The sequence below is a fragment of the Dermacentor variabilis genome, unplaced genomic scaffold (genome assembly GCF_050947875.1).
Source record: "Dermacentor variabilis isolate Ectoservices unplaced genomic scaffold, ASM5094787v1 scaffold_18, whole genome shotgun sequence".
Taxonomy (NCBI): domain Eukaryota; kingdom Metazoa; phylum Arthropoda; class Arachnida; order Ixodida; family Ixodidae; genus Dermacentor; species Dermacentor variabilis.
The window spans coordinates 5,666,075-5,684,549 of NW_027460346.1; the positions used below are offsets into that span (position 1 = coordinate 5,666,075).

General features: G+C 46.5%; 1 protein-coding gene across 2 annotated transcripts in view; it reads left to right on the forward strand.

Annotated features, from left to right (window-relative positions):
- The first annotated feature begins 12,762 nt into the window (after window positions 1-12,762).
- Window positions 12,763-18,475, forward strand: part of LOC142568317 (glutathione hydrolase-like YwrD proenzyme) — a 65,751-nt gene continuing 60,038 nt past the window's right edge. For both annotated transcript variants that reach the window (XM_075678317.1, XM_075678318.1), the window contains exon 1: window positions 12,763-12,935. In XM_075678317.1, the coding sequence (XP_075534432.1) occupies window positions 12,842-12,935 (94 nt within the window). In that variant the 5' untranslated portion in view covers window positions 12,763-12,841. The remainder of the gene's footprint in view (window positions 12,936-18,475) is intronic.

Consider the following 18,475-nt stretch of genomic DNA (forward strand, 5'->3'; position numbering starts at 1 on the left):
GTCACCTAGGTTGCGGTGAAGTGACTTATTTGGGCCATGTGGTGGGGCGCGGCCGGCGTAGACCGTCCGACATCAAGGTAGCTGCTATTTTGAACTATCCCCGGCCAACCACGAAGACGGATATACGGGCCTTTTTAGGTTTAGCTGGATATTACCAACACTATGTGAGAGACTACTCTGACCTTGCCAGCCCGCTAACCGACGCACTTCGGAAGTCGGAGCCCGTTAAGGTGACGTGGGACTCAAAGAAAGAAAATGCGTTCCAAATGCTGAAGCGAGCATTAAGCCATAAGCCGGTTCTGACGGCACCAGACTTTTCGAAAGGTTTCATCATTCAATGCGACGCGAGTGATCGCGGCATGGGAGCGGTACTATGCCAAGAAGATGCTAGTGGTCATGAACGACCAATTTTGTATTTAAGTCGCAAACTAAGTTGTAGAGAAGAGGCATACAGTACCTCTGAGAAAGAGTGCGCCTGCGTTGTGTGGGCCGTTCAGAAGCTGGCTTGTTATGTCTCCGGTTCTAAGTTTGTTGTGGAAACAGACCATTGCCCTCTAACTTGGTTAAGTAGCATGTCCTCTAAAAGCGGCCGTTTGCTGAGATGGAGCATGACCCTCCAGCAGCACAGCCTCGTTGTCCGTTATAAGAAGGGAAGGTTGAACGCGAACGCTGACGCTCTAAGTCGTGCATTCTAGGCCTCGCTTCTTTCAGTGGCCTACTCGTTCCTACTCGTTACTTGCCTTCTCTTGCTTCGCGACGACCTGTCCTGTTCACAGGGAGATCGGGGGAAAAATGAATGACCTCATTGGCTTCCTCAGTAGTATGTTTTCGGTCCAAGTGATTTCAAGGGGACCATTCTAATTTTCATTGTTATTGCTGATTATTAATTGTTCCTGATCTTTTGGGTGTGTTGTTCATTTGAAAAAGGGTTGTTTGAGCCTTGTATACTAGATCGTACACCTGCCTCTTGTTGCAGCGGGAGCAAAAAGGGGGATAGCAATTCAGTTAGGTTGATTTGGATTATAGCCTTGTCTGGTGTTTGACGGGAGACAGAGGGCACTTGTTCGTGTTGGGTGTTGCCTTTTGCCGGTCGGTTTTGCAAGCTGCAGAACGACCAACCGGGACCAGTGGCGAGAAGCAAGGGCTTAGGAACGACCCGAGCGGAGCTGGTTGAGGTGCCTTGGCGACAACGCGGTGAGCCGAGCTCCTGTCCTGGCGAGTGGGACCTGGGCACGTGAAGTGACCTGGCGTCCCGACACTGGACGTAAACTTGGACGAGCCTGACGAACGTGCGCGCCTGGCATCCGAGCCACGTGGAGGCAGCTCGTCTTCCCGGCGCCTTATCTGAGGGCGGGGATGCTGTTGTGCCATTACCACAAGCCCGGATTCCGAATCTGCAAGATGGAGAATTTTCCTGCGAGCGCCCTTTGGACAAACCCGGGGCTGCGCCGAAAGGCACAGCGCCCTAATTCTCCCTTGACAAGCCAAGATGCTGAGCCGTCAGGCAGTGGTGTCCTCCGGAGAAGCATCGGCGGGCAACATGTTCAAACGTGTCGCCAAGTGCCAGACAGCCCGGCGCCGTACATCCCCTTCCCTGGAGGTCACCGCGCCCGCCAGTTTTGAACGGGGTGGCGAGCGTGATCGCTGGTTGGACCCCCTCCGACGACCGTCGAGTGCTCACTTTGTATTGGGCCGTTTGAGTGACAATGGTTTCTGGGGGCTTATAAGCCGCAGCGCGCCGCCTGGAAAACCGGATCCGCCGACCCACCGGGAGCAGAGTGCCGCTCTCGACTGGAGTGAGATGTGTCACGCGCTTTCGCCGGACGTCGCCGTGCGAGAACAGTCGCGTTTGCTGTGAGCTCTCGGCCCCAGTGCCGATCCCTTCATGTCCTGTATAATGACCTGTATATAGTGTATAAAGTCCCTTTTGTTATTCTCACCGACGCCTGACTCGGAGTCTTCGCTACCAACGCTCTGTCACGAAACGGGTGACGAGCGCTACGGGACCACCTCAAAGTCGTAACAGTGGGCAGTTTCGTCACTGTCATGGTCCTCGATAGCTGTGTGCTTGTGCTCCGCATGTTTCACCCGTTTCACCACTCTCACGGCTCGTGCATCGTGCAGTGGTGCACGAATACCTCAAAAACAAGCCCTGCAAGGTTCTTCCAGGTGCTTAAAGACAAGTGAGCGCACAGACCCAAGGACAACAGAAAGCGCACGTACAGGAACACGGCTCTCTGCATGTGTGTGCTCCATGAGTCTCCGGACGTCGTTGCGCCTTCACTGTGCTACACGTCCCTCTTACCGGTAGAGAAAGCTGACAAATAGATGCTCCTCCTCATTGTCACCTGGTTTATTACTTGTATTTCTGTGCCAAGTCTCATTCTGCAACTTGAATAACTCGCCCAGCCTTCCATTCCGCCCTCAGTGCTTTTTCTGTGTGTCACCGTTCTACAAACATATTAAGAGCTGAAAAATTACCGTTCGTGTTTATGTATTATCTCAGTAATTGCCGATGGGAAAACCGCGCGAACATTCTTCATGTGTAGGCATGAAACGCTTTCTTTTTTTTTTTTCAGGAAAGCTTCAGCATTGCAAGTGCCCTATGTGCAGATATTTGCAGTTCGTGTTTATTACACAAAAGAGTGCCCAGTAGGTATGACTTAGTGCCTTAAGTGACGTAATTTTGCAGCTAAGCATTGCATTCTTGGTGAAAGAAAAGTCTTGTTTTCGGCTTATTTCACCTGGTCTTTGAATGAAGAATAGACCTTTTTGCGAATGTTTTTATGTGCTACTACGAAAGCTGACTACCTTCTGCTCTAAATCTGTGGCCAAGTGCAAATTTAATGCGATAATTTACATGAAATGATATGAGTTAATGATATCTTTGTTGAAATCAAGAAAAAGAAATGGGCATGGGCCGGACATGTAATGAGGAGGGAAGATAACCGATGGTCACTAAGGGTTACGGACTGGATTCCAAGGGAAGGGATGCGTAGCAGGGGGCGGCAGAAAGTTAGGTGGGCGGATGAGATTAAGAACTTTGCAGGGACAACATGGCCACAATTAGTACATGACCGGGGTAGTTGGAGAAGTATGGGAGAGGCCTTTGCCCTGCAGTGGGCGTAACCAGGCTGCTGCTGCTGCTGCTGATGATGATGATGTATATTTCTGTTTTTAGTACAATGTTATTTTGTTCTGCCATGCATTTTTCATTTGTTCAGTAGTAATGAACATATCACGCATTTCATATACTTTTGTGCAGGTTTATAAGTAAGCTCTTCTTTTTTTTGGCATGGCTGTCAATAAAACAATCTTAGCATTTTATTCCATTTTTTAGGTATTTTGCAAGTGATTGTTCTTGCCATTAGCAGTGATTTTTCCCTTTCTTCAGTTGTCATGTCTATGTCATACACGTCGTCCAGCTTTGTGCAATATTTCCGTGAGTACATCAGAAGCTCTCAGTGTGCATATCAGACTCTCTTCTACACTTTGGTCTTTAGAGAATAAATCTGTTATATGTGTGTACATGAAAAGGCCTTCGCGTTCTCTCGAGTTTTATTTTTTTTATTTCACTCTGTGAATTTTTGTGTTGTTTAGTAGTCATGTACATGTCATGCCTTTTTCACTTTTGTTTATTTTCTGAGCGTGTATCATACCAAGTTATGCGCAAATATTTGTTTTCGGAAACGGAACTCAATAAAACGAGGCCATAGATCTGTTGTGTTGGAAGTGGAATTTCTATACGCTCTAGCATATGCTGACATACTCAAAGTATGGACAAGACTGCGTGCGTGCTAACGCATAAAGAACCCGCGGCGCACCACTCGCCAGTTCACAAACCATGCCTGGAGTAGCGCATGCACACGCGCGATAAAAGAAATTAAAAAAATACGCGCCGCAGACAGGCAGAGAGAAAGCAAAAGTAAAGGCGCGCGGGGCATGGGGAAGGTAGGAGAGAGGGTGTGGAGCGTATCGGCGTAATAAAAACAACAAGAAAAAAAACGCTAGAAAAAGGAGGCGCTGCGCGGCTGCTGTTCCTGTTGCCATGACAACGTAAGCAATCGTGTGTGCCGCCATTTTGCTAAAGCATCGCCCTCCTGTTAGGGCCGTAACTGAAGGAGACGCTGGCGCTAGCGTCGAAAGGGTGCCTGCTTCAAACAGCCACTGGCAGCCATGCGGAGATTCACCCCTGGGCTGACGTGATGAGCGACATCGGAGCCAGCTGTGGAAGATGACGAAGGCGAATGCGCGAGCACTTGCACGAACGGGATCGCACGGTGATGCCCAGGGACGCCGAGGCTCAATTCATGAACGAGCGCCTATGAGCTGCGCTCTAAAACGAGGAAAACAAAGCCTTAAATTTAGGGAACAAACAGTCCGGAATAAGGATGAATAAAATAATATTTACCTAAAGACACACATACACACACTTATGCAATCAGATTCTTAGCATTTCCCACTTTTGCTGCGTCTCAGCTAATTCCTCGTATTTGGTAAAAACCGATGTTTTCCGAAAGAAGAACGAAAAGTCGGCAGAAATTCGAATATTCGAGATGTAATTCCATCAACTGAATCAAATCAGAATATTAAGATACAATTTGATGTTTTCCCCCGAAACCCTAATTTTCAATCAGCCACGTTTTTAAAAAACCTGCTCCAACATTACATAGTACATGTAAAACCAAATAACATAATATTAATAACATAAATAACATGATAACCACAGACGCTTCAGGGAACAACAATAAGGCGGTCGTAGGCACTTTCTCGCTTTCGCTTGGCTGGTCATTCTCTTTGAGACTGTCAGATTTCACTCCCCTTTTTGAAGCCGAGCTTTTAGAAATGATTTTAGCCCTTCGGAAACTGCCTTGGAACGCAATAAGCGCGGTAATTATAATATATTCCCTTTTTGTCTGTATTTCGCGTACAGTTTCATCCAATTCTCCGAATCTAAAGACGTTTCTATCATTAGTTCGTCCACAGTTGAATTTACTAAAACTGTTACGGGTACCAGGCCACTGGATTACGTGCAAATGAATTGACAGACTCATTAGCGCGAGCATCACTGAGTGGACCTATAATGCCGGTTCTTGCAGCAGTGGCGCCCATAGCAGCAATTAGATATTTGAAATATTCAATTCATAGAGATGTCATTGAATCAATAACAAAATGGACAGAATTTCAGCACCTAAAATTTTCGTGAACGATCCAATGGTGTCCATCAAGACAATCGGAAGTAGTGATCACCAGATTACGCAGCCGTGTCCCACCATTAAAGCTATATTTACACAGGACCGGTCTGACGTTATCGCCACTACTTAAAAAATGACTACTTAAAAAAATATTGGCGATTGTGGTACGTTTTTTGGAAATTACATTGGCGGTTAAAGGGTTAACTGACTCGGCCACGGATTCCAACGTTTCCGCAAGTGATGAGCTCAGCTTTTTGTAGATACCACGTGAACTTGCACAACTGTGTGTCAAAAATCGCTTTTGGGAACAGTGTTACGCCATGTGTAGAGAGTCGAGATAGGCATCAATCGAAAGCCGAGTCTCCGGACTACATACGCTGCAGCGACTTTTACGATAGACGCCGTAGTTTTATCACAGCCTACCGTTTCTGTCTCGGAAATCGAGTACAAATTTTTGTCGTTTCCACAGGCTTCTATTGCTGAATCTGTAACCGCTCTTGGAACAAAACTCCTGCTTGCCACAGCGTGATCACTGCATTTGGCTTGTGTGGATTGTTTTCCAGAAGATGTCTGTCTCCTGCCTTTTTCAAGAATCGACCTGCAGTTTTTGTTATTCGCGAAAAACCCGCTCGTTCCATTGAAGACGCGTTAGCTTCGTGCCGGGGCCGCTTGGAGCGCGAGTTGGTACGTGTCCAGAAAAGCTGGATATGTAACGCGTGCGAGCGCCTTTAGCGGGGGCCCTCGGGGGGGTGATCGTTCAGCAGACAAGCACGATGGTCCAGAGCCAGAACGCAGACTCGGAAACAAAACGAGTAGCACCAAGGTGCGCTGGGTAAATGTGGTGGCCTCCCCTTCCCTCACGTTGGCTGATGAGAAATTTTGGGCTGAGAACGAAAGTATCCGGCTAGAAGTACAAAAACTTACAGGGAAGACCGCAGGGAACGATCCAGGGAACCTTGGAACACCGCAGGTGCCCTCCGCACAGGTGATGGAAGAGGACAACCCTCCGCAGCCCCCGTCAGGTGGTGGGACCACGTTTGTGGTGGGACCATGTTCTTACCATGTTTGTGTTCTCAGAGTCCTAATACCTCTGTCACACGGCACGTGTGATGTTACTCACAGCAAATGACATTCATGCCGAACGTCATTACGGTCTTGCGTTCCCTGTCAACACGGGTATACAAAATGGCATTCGCAATTGATGGCGATGTCTTGCGTACGCAGGCACTCGGCGATCGACATATACTATACTTTCAAGGTTGCGCTTCACCCTGCGCAAATCGGTGAGGTGGTCTTCCCACACTTTCAGCAGCGCGCGCGTCTTGTCGTCGCTCCAGTGCGCTTTGCGCTTCTTATTCTCCGCTGACGAAGCCGCAGAATTGGCTTCCATGGTTGGTGGATAGGCTTTAGCGCGGCACCAATTTGAAAAAAAAAAGAAATATGCAGAAATGAAAAAAAAAACTGACGAGCGTTTGTTTGTAAACATGGCCGACAAGAGGAGCTAGCGTCCAGTCGAGGCTCCATGGGAACAAGAATATAGTTGCACAAACTAGTTAAACTATCGTGCTGCACGTCATAAAATTATTAGAAAGTTCACAACAGCAAATAATGAGAACCTTTACTCTAATTACATTTCGTTCTAACTTCTCGATTTTGTATTTTTTTGACAAGACCCTGTCGTCGAGGTTACACAAGTCACGCTTGCATGAGTTCGGGAAAGTCATTCTACGGGCGAATGCCATTAGCTGTGAATGTCATTCACTATATACCCATTTTGCGACACTAGACTACAGCCAGGAAGCAGCAACCTTTCTTACCATGTTTGTGTTCTCAAAGTCCTAAAACACGCATTTCAATGAGCACATAAACGAGCTATGCATAATGAAGCCCTCAATAAAATTTGATTGTCAAGCCACTAGAAGTACAAGTGTCTACGTCTTGTATCAGTAGTGCCTTCCTTTTCCTATTCTGAAGTTTCATAAAGCACGTAACGCTACAGCGCCAACCTAACACACTTAAAAAACCGAGGTCCAAACGGTCAAAACATGGTCTTTCAGCGTTTACGACGCTGTCGCTTTCTTGTCAGGGCTTCGACACCACACCGCTACACAAATATTGTCCAAGCCGCCGTCCCAGCGCGCTATCGCCACTTCGAGCAACAGAACAAAGGCAGGGAGCTTTGCGTTGCACTGTCCCACTGCAGGTTATAGCAAGTGCGTTTGGAGCGAAACCAAAACTGCCAAAATATACTTGTAGACTAGTTTGCCAGTCACAGAATGCCAATCCGTAGACTGTACTTCCCATCATTCCCATGATGGTTGAACGATCGCAGCGCCACATTTCTCTCGAGTTATACTAATATGAAACTCTATGGCACCTCAAACGGTGTACATTTGTCGAAGAGTGTACACTCTGTCTTGCTTGCGTTTCCTTTCTTGAAAACGCTGCGCTCGCTACTTTCCTGTCGAGAATGCTCTGTCATGCTGATAACGCGCATGCCGTTCCTGACTTGGAAGTACCGGGCTCGCAGCGTTAAAGAAAGGAAATGCGGGCAAGACAGATGACATTGCTTGGGGACGAAATACAACCGAAAGGGTGTAAATCTTTTTTAGAGTGTAGCGGGACAGCATGGCAACGCCGACGCCAACGGCGACGCCACAAGTGCGCCTCGAGTCTCCTTATAATTTCTATCGCAGTGACAGAAAAGAGAATAAGTTCGTTGTAATACCGTTATGTGCAGAAGTTAGCTGGTAACAAGGTGAACACAGCACGAGAACGACGACACATAGAAGGAGAAACACACACCACAGGCACAGCTGTGGTGTGTGCTGCTCCTTCTCTGTCGTCGTCTTTTTTTTGCACTGTTGTTATTTTTTTTCATAAGGACTGTGCTAAATCAACTAGCCCAGCATTGCACACTTCTGTAGTTAAGGGCCACAAGACTGATGCTAGCCGATACGACTTGAAAGCGCATCTTTTTTCTGCACGACACGAACTTAATATATGTGCTAACTCTCTCGTTGCCGCTAGAAAGGTGCTCGTTTTCGGTGCTTTTATGTTTTATACGTTTATTTAAAGGCGTAGTAGTCGCAGCGTACACTGCGATACACTGAATTATAGCTTGAACATTTAAGTTTTGAATGAATGTATAGCAATAATAATTTCTCGGCCAATTTTTGAGACTTCTTCGGTGAAACTTCAAATAAGCACCTCAGTGAACACGAATGAAAGTAGTGCCAAGAGATTTATTATCAACGGGCGCATGCGAATGGGTAGCAGTCACAAGCGTTCTGCCAAGGACAGCAACCACGGGCTCAGACCAGTGGTGATGCTGCTGAGGCGCAGGCTATACTCTTCTTCGTTACAGTAGTATTGTTTGCTATCTTTAGTATAATACTGAGAGTAAAAATAAATAGGAAATTTACACAGTATGCATCTGGTTCCGAGTTACTTACTTTTGCGGGGCAGATCAGGCAGAAAGATGCTATAAAAATTTGTTTGCGGTAATACTAGCCTATAGTGGTGCCCATGCTATGATGGAAACGAGTAGCTTCGCAAATGTGAAAACGGGTCAGTTGATGTTGTACAGGGAACATTTGTTTTTAACTCGTTGCAGCAGGCACGCGGCTTGTTCTTTTTTTACTGCATTCTTTAGGCTCGCGAAGCAAAGGTTGTCAGGTCAGCGAGCATGACAATGCCTCCTCACACTTGATCATTGCGTTCGATCGACTTTTTCTGTACGCGTTCAATTGGTGCTGGAGCCCCAACATGCATTGCTCATTCCCTGTACGTTTTTTTTTTTTTTGCAGTAACAATATTGCACAATATTGTGCAATAATGAATGGGGGTACTTGCACAGAAGGAGATCAAAATGCGAGAGATTAGACTGCTAGTCAAGCTTCGATTAAAGGTCGGTCTGGAGTCGACTGCTTGCTTTTGTTTGAGTGAAAACCCCACACGGGACCGGAAGGATTGCTCGTGTTCATTTGTACGTACGCTGTCAAAGCGCCCGGACGGATAACAGCAACCCATGGTGAGCAAAATGAAGTTGTACTTGATATTAGGCGAACCCAATTGTCAAAATAATACGGATTCATGAGCATCTACCGGGATTTAACGCGTCATTAAAAGAGCATGTACGTCGGATCGGAAATTGACAAGCCGAGAGAAGCTTGTCTCCACTGCGGCGGTCACTTAAAAATTTGTTTTGTATTTTCTTTAATTTCAATAAATTGCACTGCTAAAATTTTTATGTCGAGTTCTTTTTTCTCATTGAATTTTTGGTGTATTCTATTTTTATCAATTGCCCGTACCCCCCCCCCCCCCACCCCTTTAGGCCTACTTTGTATACATGAATCAATAAAATATAATTTTTCTATATCTTCAAAATCGGAGGAACCTTTTGTGTATACTATACATCATGTTTACATAACTCCTGCATGTCTTCAGGTTAATCTGTAAACTTTGTAAAACACCGCACATGCCCGGTGGTTCCTCACAGTCAATATTTAATTAACTTTATCTATATTGCATAGGGTGATATTTGTAGACGCTGAAGCCACACTTCATATCTGTAAAATTAACTACAAGGAAGATCGTAAATTATTGGCTTTAAGAAATTTGGTTCTCACGTGCCGAAACCATGCTCTGATTAGGATGTAGTGGGGGACTCCGGATTAATTTTGATCACGTAGCTTTTTTTAACGTCCATCCAATTCCCGCTGCAGGCGCGTTTTTGCATTCTGCTGCAATCGCTATAGGCTCGTCATTTGTCTAAGCTCACGTGACTACTCAAATTCTCACTCTATGGGGGGTATATTGAAACCGCTTGATGCATGGCGACGAAAACCAACCTCCTTAAGGAAGGAACGTTGAGAAAGGACAAGACAATTACGGTTTATATGCAGTCATCGTGGTGTCCTTTTGTTTCGTTGCTGTTCGTCTCGCCTTTTAAGTGCCGCTGTTGCTTTTTGTTATAATCAGTTTTTTCCAGCTGTTGCAAATGCTCTAGTAGCACTTTTAAGAATACAGGGTGTGTTTCTTTTAGGTGCACCAAAATTTTTAAGGATTGCCCATGGCAGATAGCACAATTCTAACCTTTGATCTAAATTACTTTGGGTGAGGGAACAAACGCGGGTAAATGACATCTTAGTTGAAATCAAGAAAAAGAAATGGGCATGGGCCGGACATGTAATGAGGAGGGAAGATAACCGATGGTCATTAAGGGTTACAGACTGGATTCCAAGGGAAGGGAAGCGTAGCAGGGGGCGGCAGAAAGTTAGGTGGGCGGATGACATTAAGACGTTTGCAGGGACAACATGGCCACAATTAGTACATGACCGGGGTAGTTGGAGAAGTATGGGAGAGGCCTCTGCCCTGCAGTGGGCGTAACTAGGCTGATCATGATGATGATGATGATGATGACTTGATGAGGCGGCCATTACTTCTGCGAGAAATCAAAATGTTGAATTGAATGATTAACGTAATTACGATAATTAACCATTTAATTAATTATTTCCTGCCATATATTTCAATAAGCGGATTATAGCCGCTGAGTTCGCACGGCGTATCCACTTGGAACGAATTCTCTGAACAGCACCAGTTCTGAGATATTACTTTCAAAGTGTCAGACGAAATGCATGGGCATTCCAGTTACTTGATTAATAAAACACTGTTTTATGTACTTAAGCACAAAAGTAAGTGGAACACCAATGCATTTCGACGGACACTTTTAAAATGAATGTATCGGAACTGGCGCTGTCCAGAGAATTCGTTCCAAGTGGATACCCCGTGCGTACTCAGCGGCTAGAATTCGTGGATCGAAATATATGGCGAAAGTAATTAATTAAAAAGTTAATTAGCGTAATTGCGTTAATTATTCAATTGAACATTTTGATTTCTCGTAGAAGCAATGGCCGCCTCATCGAGTGATTTAGATCAATGGTTAGAATTGTTGAGTACTAGGCGCGAACACACAGAAACAAGAAAGGAGGCGGCGTTCTGTCCCGTCTCCTTCCTTGTTTCTGTGTGTGTTCGCGCCTACTACCCAGGATGAATTGTGAACTCGCCCAACAAGACGTCCTTGTAAGTTAGAATTGTTCTATCAGGCAATCTTTAAAAAAATTGGTGCAGCTAAAAAAAAATAAACACCCGGTATATGTTTTCCAACTGATCTTACGGCTAGATCGTGTCAATACCTTATGCACAAATCCGCATAATAATCAACTGACATGCGTACATGTTCTGTCACCACAATTGTTTAGTTACAGAAGAACATGGAGAACTATAATATTTAGTTGCATGCCGACAGAGCCTTGTAGATAAAGACGCAATATTCCATGCCATACTTTCAGGAAATACGCATGAAATAATTCATACAGTTCATAACTTTGTTTATTATTGAGAAAATGAGGAGACTTCCGCACCATTATTCGCGCCGGCTGGTTCTTTTCGCAGTGCAAGCAAAACTAAAAGCACAGAAAGGGATATGCACTGATGACAGTCAAATAACACGAACATTTGCAAAGTTCTATATACACAAGAAAGTAAAAAGCAAACTAGGAGACACGGTTCTGTGAACAATTGAAAGTGTACAAAAGAGACTGAAAACACGCGCATAAGTTAAGCTCATATGTACATAACTAGGAACATAACATATAATAACGCCAGACATGAGATATACACACATACGATATACTTCACGACCGGCTGTATTCAAAGGAAATGTAATAACGGGGTCAACCGGAATATGTTAGGAACCTTGTATATTTGTTTTCGCTAAAGAGATTTGAAAAGCCGCAATTTCCCTTTTGTGCAGCTCTATTGTTGGCAATGGGCCAAGTATTTTTGTCAAAGTGAAAGATCTATGGTGTAATATCAGGAGGAGCCCGTTGGCTTTTCACTTGTCCACTATCCTGGCCTTACGACTAATATGTAATTATCTTAAATAACTGTGACACCTGCCGTCGTCGATTCGTGTGTATAGCTATTCCACGTAAATATGAATGATTTCAGTTTAATCATTTGTCTAGAAGTAGCTCGCCTTCCGCCTTGCTGGGGGACGCCACTACGCTCGGGTGATGCCGTTCAATACGGGGAGGTTCCAGCAGCAGGGTTCATTACGGCAAAGCTTTGGCGACATAGCGCGCTCGTATACATTTGTCAACAGGCTTTTCGTGTAACTGAATATACCTAGCTGCACACTTCGCGAGGAAGGTAGGCGGCATCAATAAGCCCAAACTTTCCACGAAAGCTAAGCACATACCGCAGTCCTGACGTTTCGCAACCCTTGACACCAGTCTCGTTCTTTTATTTCACAGCACTCCCGATTTAGAAGTAACACGACGCGCATACGTCTGTTTTGGTTTTTTTTCCCCTTCTTTATTCTCCACGAGCATACGCCTGTTGCTGCCCTTGCGCGATAAACATGATCCCCAAAGAAAATGAAATCAAAGGAAGCTGTCCGTTATCAAGCCTGTGCTTTCTTTTATTCTGCCTCTTTTATGTTTTTTTTTCTCGGAGCTTATCGCATCCTTTATCGGCGCGAGCAGAAAAACAAGAGCCGGGGTCCGAGTTCATTCCAACTGCTGCTCGCAACGGGGCAGAAGCCGTCGACGACGCGCAAACAGGGTCTCGCTCGACGCAGTATGGCGGGGCCGTACACGTCGCGTCGGTCGCCCGTGCTGTCGCTGGGCGGCGGAGCCAGCACCGACGACCCGCTCGCCACTGCCGCGGCCATCGGTAAGCACGTTCCGAGCGTTCCTCGAGCCCGTCTTGCTGTGACAGGCGTGCGCTGAGCCTGCATATTCCACGCTACGCGTAGTGTATCGACGGCGCATACGCCGAAGGAAGTTGCCGAATATACGGGCTCTGTACCATATTTCGCCGGACTGTATCGCGAGGGACTTGCGTGATATCCTTACTCGAATCCGAGACATCCGGGACAGTTTTAAGTCCTTGCGAGTGTTTGCACGAGTGAGTCTGACTGAACGGGCGTCATTGTGAATCTCGCTGAGCGTGCGTTGGAGTATATGCGGCGTTAGTCACCGCGTTACAGTCTCGCACCACTCGACGCGCTGCGGCGTAGTGACGCCGCACTCTATGGCTCGATTCCTTTCGTGGCATATATGGGGCATCTGGTCAGTGGTTAGTATTCGTCAACGGTATTAAGGCACTCGAACCCGCGTCCTTTGGTGGGAGGCGTACTCTCGCTCTTTGGGGTAACGAATATTCAATGATATCAAAATTGATGGTGCCACCATTGATGTCGAACCTACGACAATTGTAGGGAGTCGAACCTACGACATTTGGTTGGAATCGCACCCTCCACCTTTGATGGACCGAAATTCAATGGCACCAAAATTATTGGCGCCACCATTGATGGTCGAACCCGCGACCATTGTGTTTATTAAGGCACAGTTAATAAAGTTGAAGTCACGCAATTAGGACACTCGAACGTACGACCTTTGGTGGGCGAAACCAAATAGGAATTAACAACCCATTCCGATGAGAAGGGCAAGTAATCCAATTAAGGTCTCGTGAGCGCGCAGGCTTTCGCCTTCATCCTATGTAGCGTATGCTAAAGTGACTCAACTTTTTTTCCTGAGTTACCTGGTGACAAGCCAGTGACACGCCATATGCATACGCCATGCGTCAGACACGCCACCGATGCGAGCGAGGCTAGCTGCGCATGTGAGCGTTCGGCCGCTCGGCGTCCTGTTTCTCTTTGTGTGGTATAAAGGTTGATGTAGCTCTGGTCTCTTGGGCTCTCGGCGTACTTTTGCGTTCCTGCTGCACTGTGACACGGCAATCTGCGCTATTGGACTCCGGCAAGGTGAGAAGTTTTGTTTGACAGTCTGCGCTGCATTTGAAGCAATTTAGGCTTTTGGCATGTCACCGAGCGTTGCGACGCAGCTAGCCAAACACAACTCGCCGTTGTGGCGAGTTATGCGTGTACTGAATTCTACTGGGACATGTTTGTGACGTTTTCTATGGGCCCCAACATTATTGTACAGTCAACAGCAAAAGATTGCGGGATGCGCGAGCGTGTGGCAAAGCGACCCTCCTCCCCTTCTAGCGGTGAACCCCTGGTGTCGAGACCGACGCCTGCACGCATGCGCGTCCCTCCGAGTCTGCAAGCGTGCATGTTTCCGCGCTTCCTCTTTGCGCGCCGGTGATATCCGAACAACCTCCTATATGAACACAACCTTCTATATGAATACAACAATCGAACCCCGGCCCTCAGTCCCCAGCAGCCGCGAAGCAACTGACCACGGCGGCGGTCAGACCTGTGACGCATGCAGAGGGTGCTAAGAATCCCTGGCTCCGAACAGGCTGCCATTGGAATCGGAACCTGGCAACGTTTAACGTTAGCACGTTATCTAGTGAGGCGAGTCTAGCAGTGTTATTGGAGTAATTAGAGGGAAGTAAATGGGATATAATAGGGCTCAGTGAGGTTAGGAGGACAAAAGAAGCATATACAGTGCTAAAAAATGAGCACGTCCTGTGCTACCGGGGCTTAGCGGAGAGACGAGAACTAGGAGTCGGATTCCTGATTAATAAGGATATAGCTGGTAATATAAAGGAATTCTATAGCATTAACGAGAGGGTGGCATGTCTTGTTAAACTTAATAAGAGGTGCACATTGAAGGTCGTACAGGTCTACGCCCCTACATCCACTCATGATGACCAGGAAGTGGAAAGCTTCTATGAAGACGTGGAATCGGCGATGGGTAAAGTCAAAACAAAATACACTATACTGATGGGCGACTTCAATGCCGAGGTAGGCAAGAAGCAGGCTGGAGACAAGTCAGGGGGGGAATATGGCATAGGCTCTAGGAATAGCAGGGGAGAGCTATTAGTAGAGTTTGCAGAACAGAATAATATGCGGATAATGAATACCTTCTTCCGCAAGCGGGATAACCGAAAGTGGACGTGGAGGAGCCCAAAGGGCGAGACTAGAAATTAGACTTCACACTCTGCGCTAACCCTGGCATCATACAAGATGTGGACGGGCTCGGCAAGGTACGCTGTAGTGACCATATGATGGTAAGAACTCGAATTACCCTAAACTTGAGGAGGGAATGGAAGAAACTGGTACATAAGAAGCCAATCAATGAGTTAGCGGTAAGAGGGAAACTAGAGGAATTCCGGATCAAGCTACAGAACAGGTATTCGTCTTTAACTCAGGAAGAGGACCTTAGTGTTGAAGCAATGAACGACAATCTTATGGGCATCATTAAGGAGCATGCAATAGAAGTCGGTGGTAACTCCGTTAGACAGGATACCAGTAGGCTATCGCAGGAGACGAAAGATCTGATCAAGAAACGCCAATGTATGAAAGCATCTATCCCTACAGCTGGAATAGAACTGGCAGAACTTTCTAAGTTAATCAACAAGCGTAAGACAGCTGACATAAGGAACTATAATATGGATAGAATTGAACATGCTCTCAGGAACGGAGGAAGCCTAAAAGCAGTGAAGAAGAAACTAGGAATAGGCAAGAATCAGATGTGTGCTTTAAGAGACAAAGCCGGCAATATTACTAATATGGATGAGATAGTTCAAGTGGCTGAGGAGTTCTATAGAGATTTATACAGTACCAGTAGCGCCCGCGACGATAATCTGAGTGAGAATAGTCTAGAGGAACTTGAAATCCCACAAGTAATGGTGGAAGAAGTAAAGATACGCCTTGGGAGCTATGCAAAGGGGGAAGGCAGCGGGGAAGGATCAGGTAACAGAAGATTTGTTGAAGGATGGTGGGCACATTGTTCTAGAAAAACTGGCCACCCTGTATGCACAGTGCCTCATGACCTCGAGCGTACTTGGAAGAACGCTCGAGAAGAACGCTCGAGAACGCTCGAGGGAAGAATCTTGGAAGAACGCTAACATAAGCCTAATCCATAAGAAAGGGGACGCCAAAGACTTGAAAAATTATAGACTGATCAGCTTACTGTCCGTTGCCTACAAACTAAGGTAATCGCAAATAGATTCAGGGACACCTTAGACTCCTGTCAACCAAAGGACCTCAACAATAGGCTACTCAACAATAGACCATATTCACACTATCAATCAGGTGATAGAGAAATGTGCTGAATATAACCAACCCTTATATATAGCTTTCATTGATTACGAAAAAGCGTTTGATTCAGTCGAAACCTCAGCAGTCATGGAGGCACTACGGAATCAGGGTGTAGACGAGCCATATGTAAAAATACTGATAGATATCTGTAGCGGCTCAACAGCCACCGTAGTCCTCCATAAAGAAAGCAACAAAATCCCAATAAAGAAAGGCGCCAGGCAGGGGGATACGAACTCTCCAATGCTATTCACAGCGTGTTTACAGGAGGTATTCAGAGACCTGGAGTGGGAAGAATTGGGGATAAAAGTTGATGGAGAATACCTTAGGAACTTGCGATTCGCTGATGATGTTGCCTTGCTTAGTAACTCAGGAGACCAATTGCAACGCATGCTCACTGACCTGGAGAGGCAAAGCAGAATGGTGGGTCTAAAAATTAATCTGCAGAAAACTAAAGTAATGTTTAACAGTCTCGGTAGAGAACAGCAGTTTACGATAGGTAGCGAGGCACTGGAAGGGGTAAGAGAATACATCTACTTAGGGCAGGTAGTGAGCACAGATCCGGATCATGAGACTGAAATAACCAGAAGAATAAGAATGGGCTGGGGTGCGTTTGGCAGGCATTCTCAAATCATGAACACCAGGTCGCCACTATCCCTCAAGAGAAAAGTGTATAACAGCTGTGTCTTACCAGTACTCACGTATGGGGCAGAAACCTGGAGGCTTACGAAAAGGGTTCTGCTTAAATTGAGGAACGAGCTATGGAAAGAAGAATGATGGGTGTAACGTTAAGGGATAAGAAAAGAGCAGATTGTGTGAGGGAACAAACGCGGGTTAATGACATCTTAGTTGAAATCAAGAAAAAGAAATGGGGGGGGGGGGGGCATGGGCAGGACATGTAATGAGGAGGGAAGATAACCGATGGTCATTAAGGGTTACGGACTGGATTCCAAGGGAAGGGAAGCGTAGCATGGGGGCGGCAGAAAGTTAGGTGGGCGGATAAGATTAAGAAGTTTGCAGGGACGGCATGGCCACAATTAGTACATGACAGGGGCAGTTGAAGAAGTATGGGAGAGACCTTTGCCCTGCAGTGGGCGTAACCAGGCTGATGATGATGATGATGATGATGATGATGATGATGATGATGAAATCCGAATGTAGCCGCGAGGTAGCCCCCTTGCGATATGCGCCGTGGCGGTTTCAACGGGCAGAACTTCATTTCTACAATGGAAATCAGTTGTCCATTTTCGTCTTGCCGGTCTCATTCTAAAGAGCGCGTTTTGTGCCGCGCTCATCTGCGGTAGAACGCACCGTTTGGAAAAAGAAACAACGAAGATTGGCCACGAAAAGGTGCAGCCCAGAAAAAAAGACTTGTTGCGTTCGCCACCTGGCTGTCAGCGTTCAGCGCTCGTGCGCCACTATGCGTCAGCGCTCGTGACTCGACAAAAAGCGGTCGCAGTAGCGCCCTCAAGTTCACGCTTCTAAACACGTTTCCAAACGCCCGTGTACTTAGATTTAGGTGCACGTTAAAGAACCCCAGGTGGTCGAAATTTCCGGAGTCCTCCACTACGGCGTGCCTCATAATCAGAAAGTGGTTTTGGCACGTAAAACCTCATAATTTAATTTTTAACACGTTTCACACAGTCGCCCGTCGAAGACGCCACAGCGCATATCGCAAGAGGCCTACCTCGCGGCTACATTCGGATATCGCCGGCGCGCAAGGAGGAAGCGCGGAAACATGCACGCTTGCAGTCTCGGAGGAAGGCGCATTCGTGCAGGCGTCGGTCTCGACACCAGGGGTTCACAGCTAGAAAGGGAGGAGGATCGCTTTGCCACGCGCTCGCGCATCCCGCAGTCTTTTGCTGTCGACTGTACCTTATTTCGGTACTTTTAGGGCAAGCTGACCGCACAGGGCGTTGTGACGCAGTTAGAGAAAAACTACTCGGCCATTGTGGCGCAATTAGTTTGGCATGTACTGAACCATGCTAGGATATGTTCGTGACGCTTTATATGGGCTCCAACATTATTGTAACTTATTTCTGTGATTTTTGGGATACATTTTGGGCAGGCTGGCTGCACAAAGCGCTTTTGTGATACAGTTAGCGAAAGTCGGAGTTGATGCGGCGCACCATGTTTAACCTTTGTTAGTTTCGTGTTTTACGAGTTTACGGTGCAAGTTTGGACCGCTTTTTATGCCCTTCTT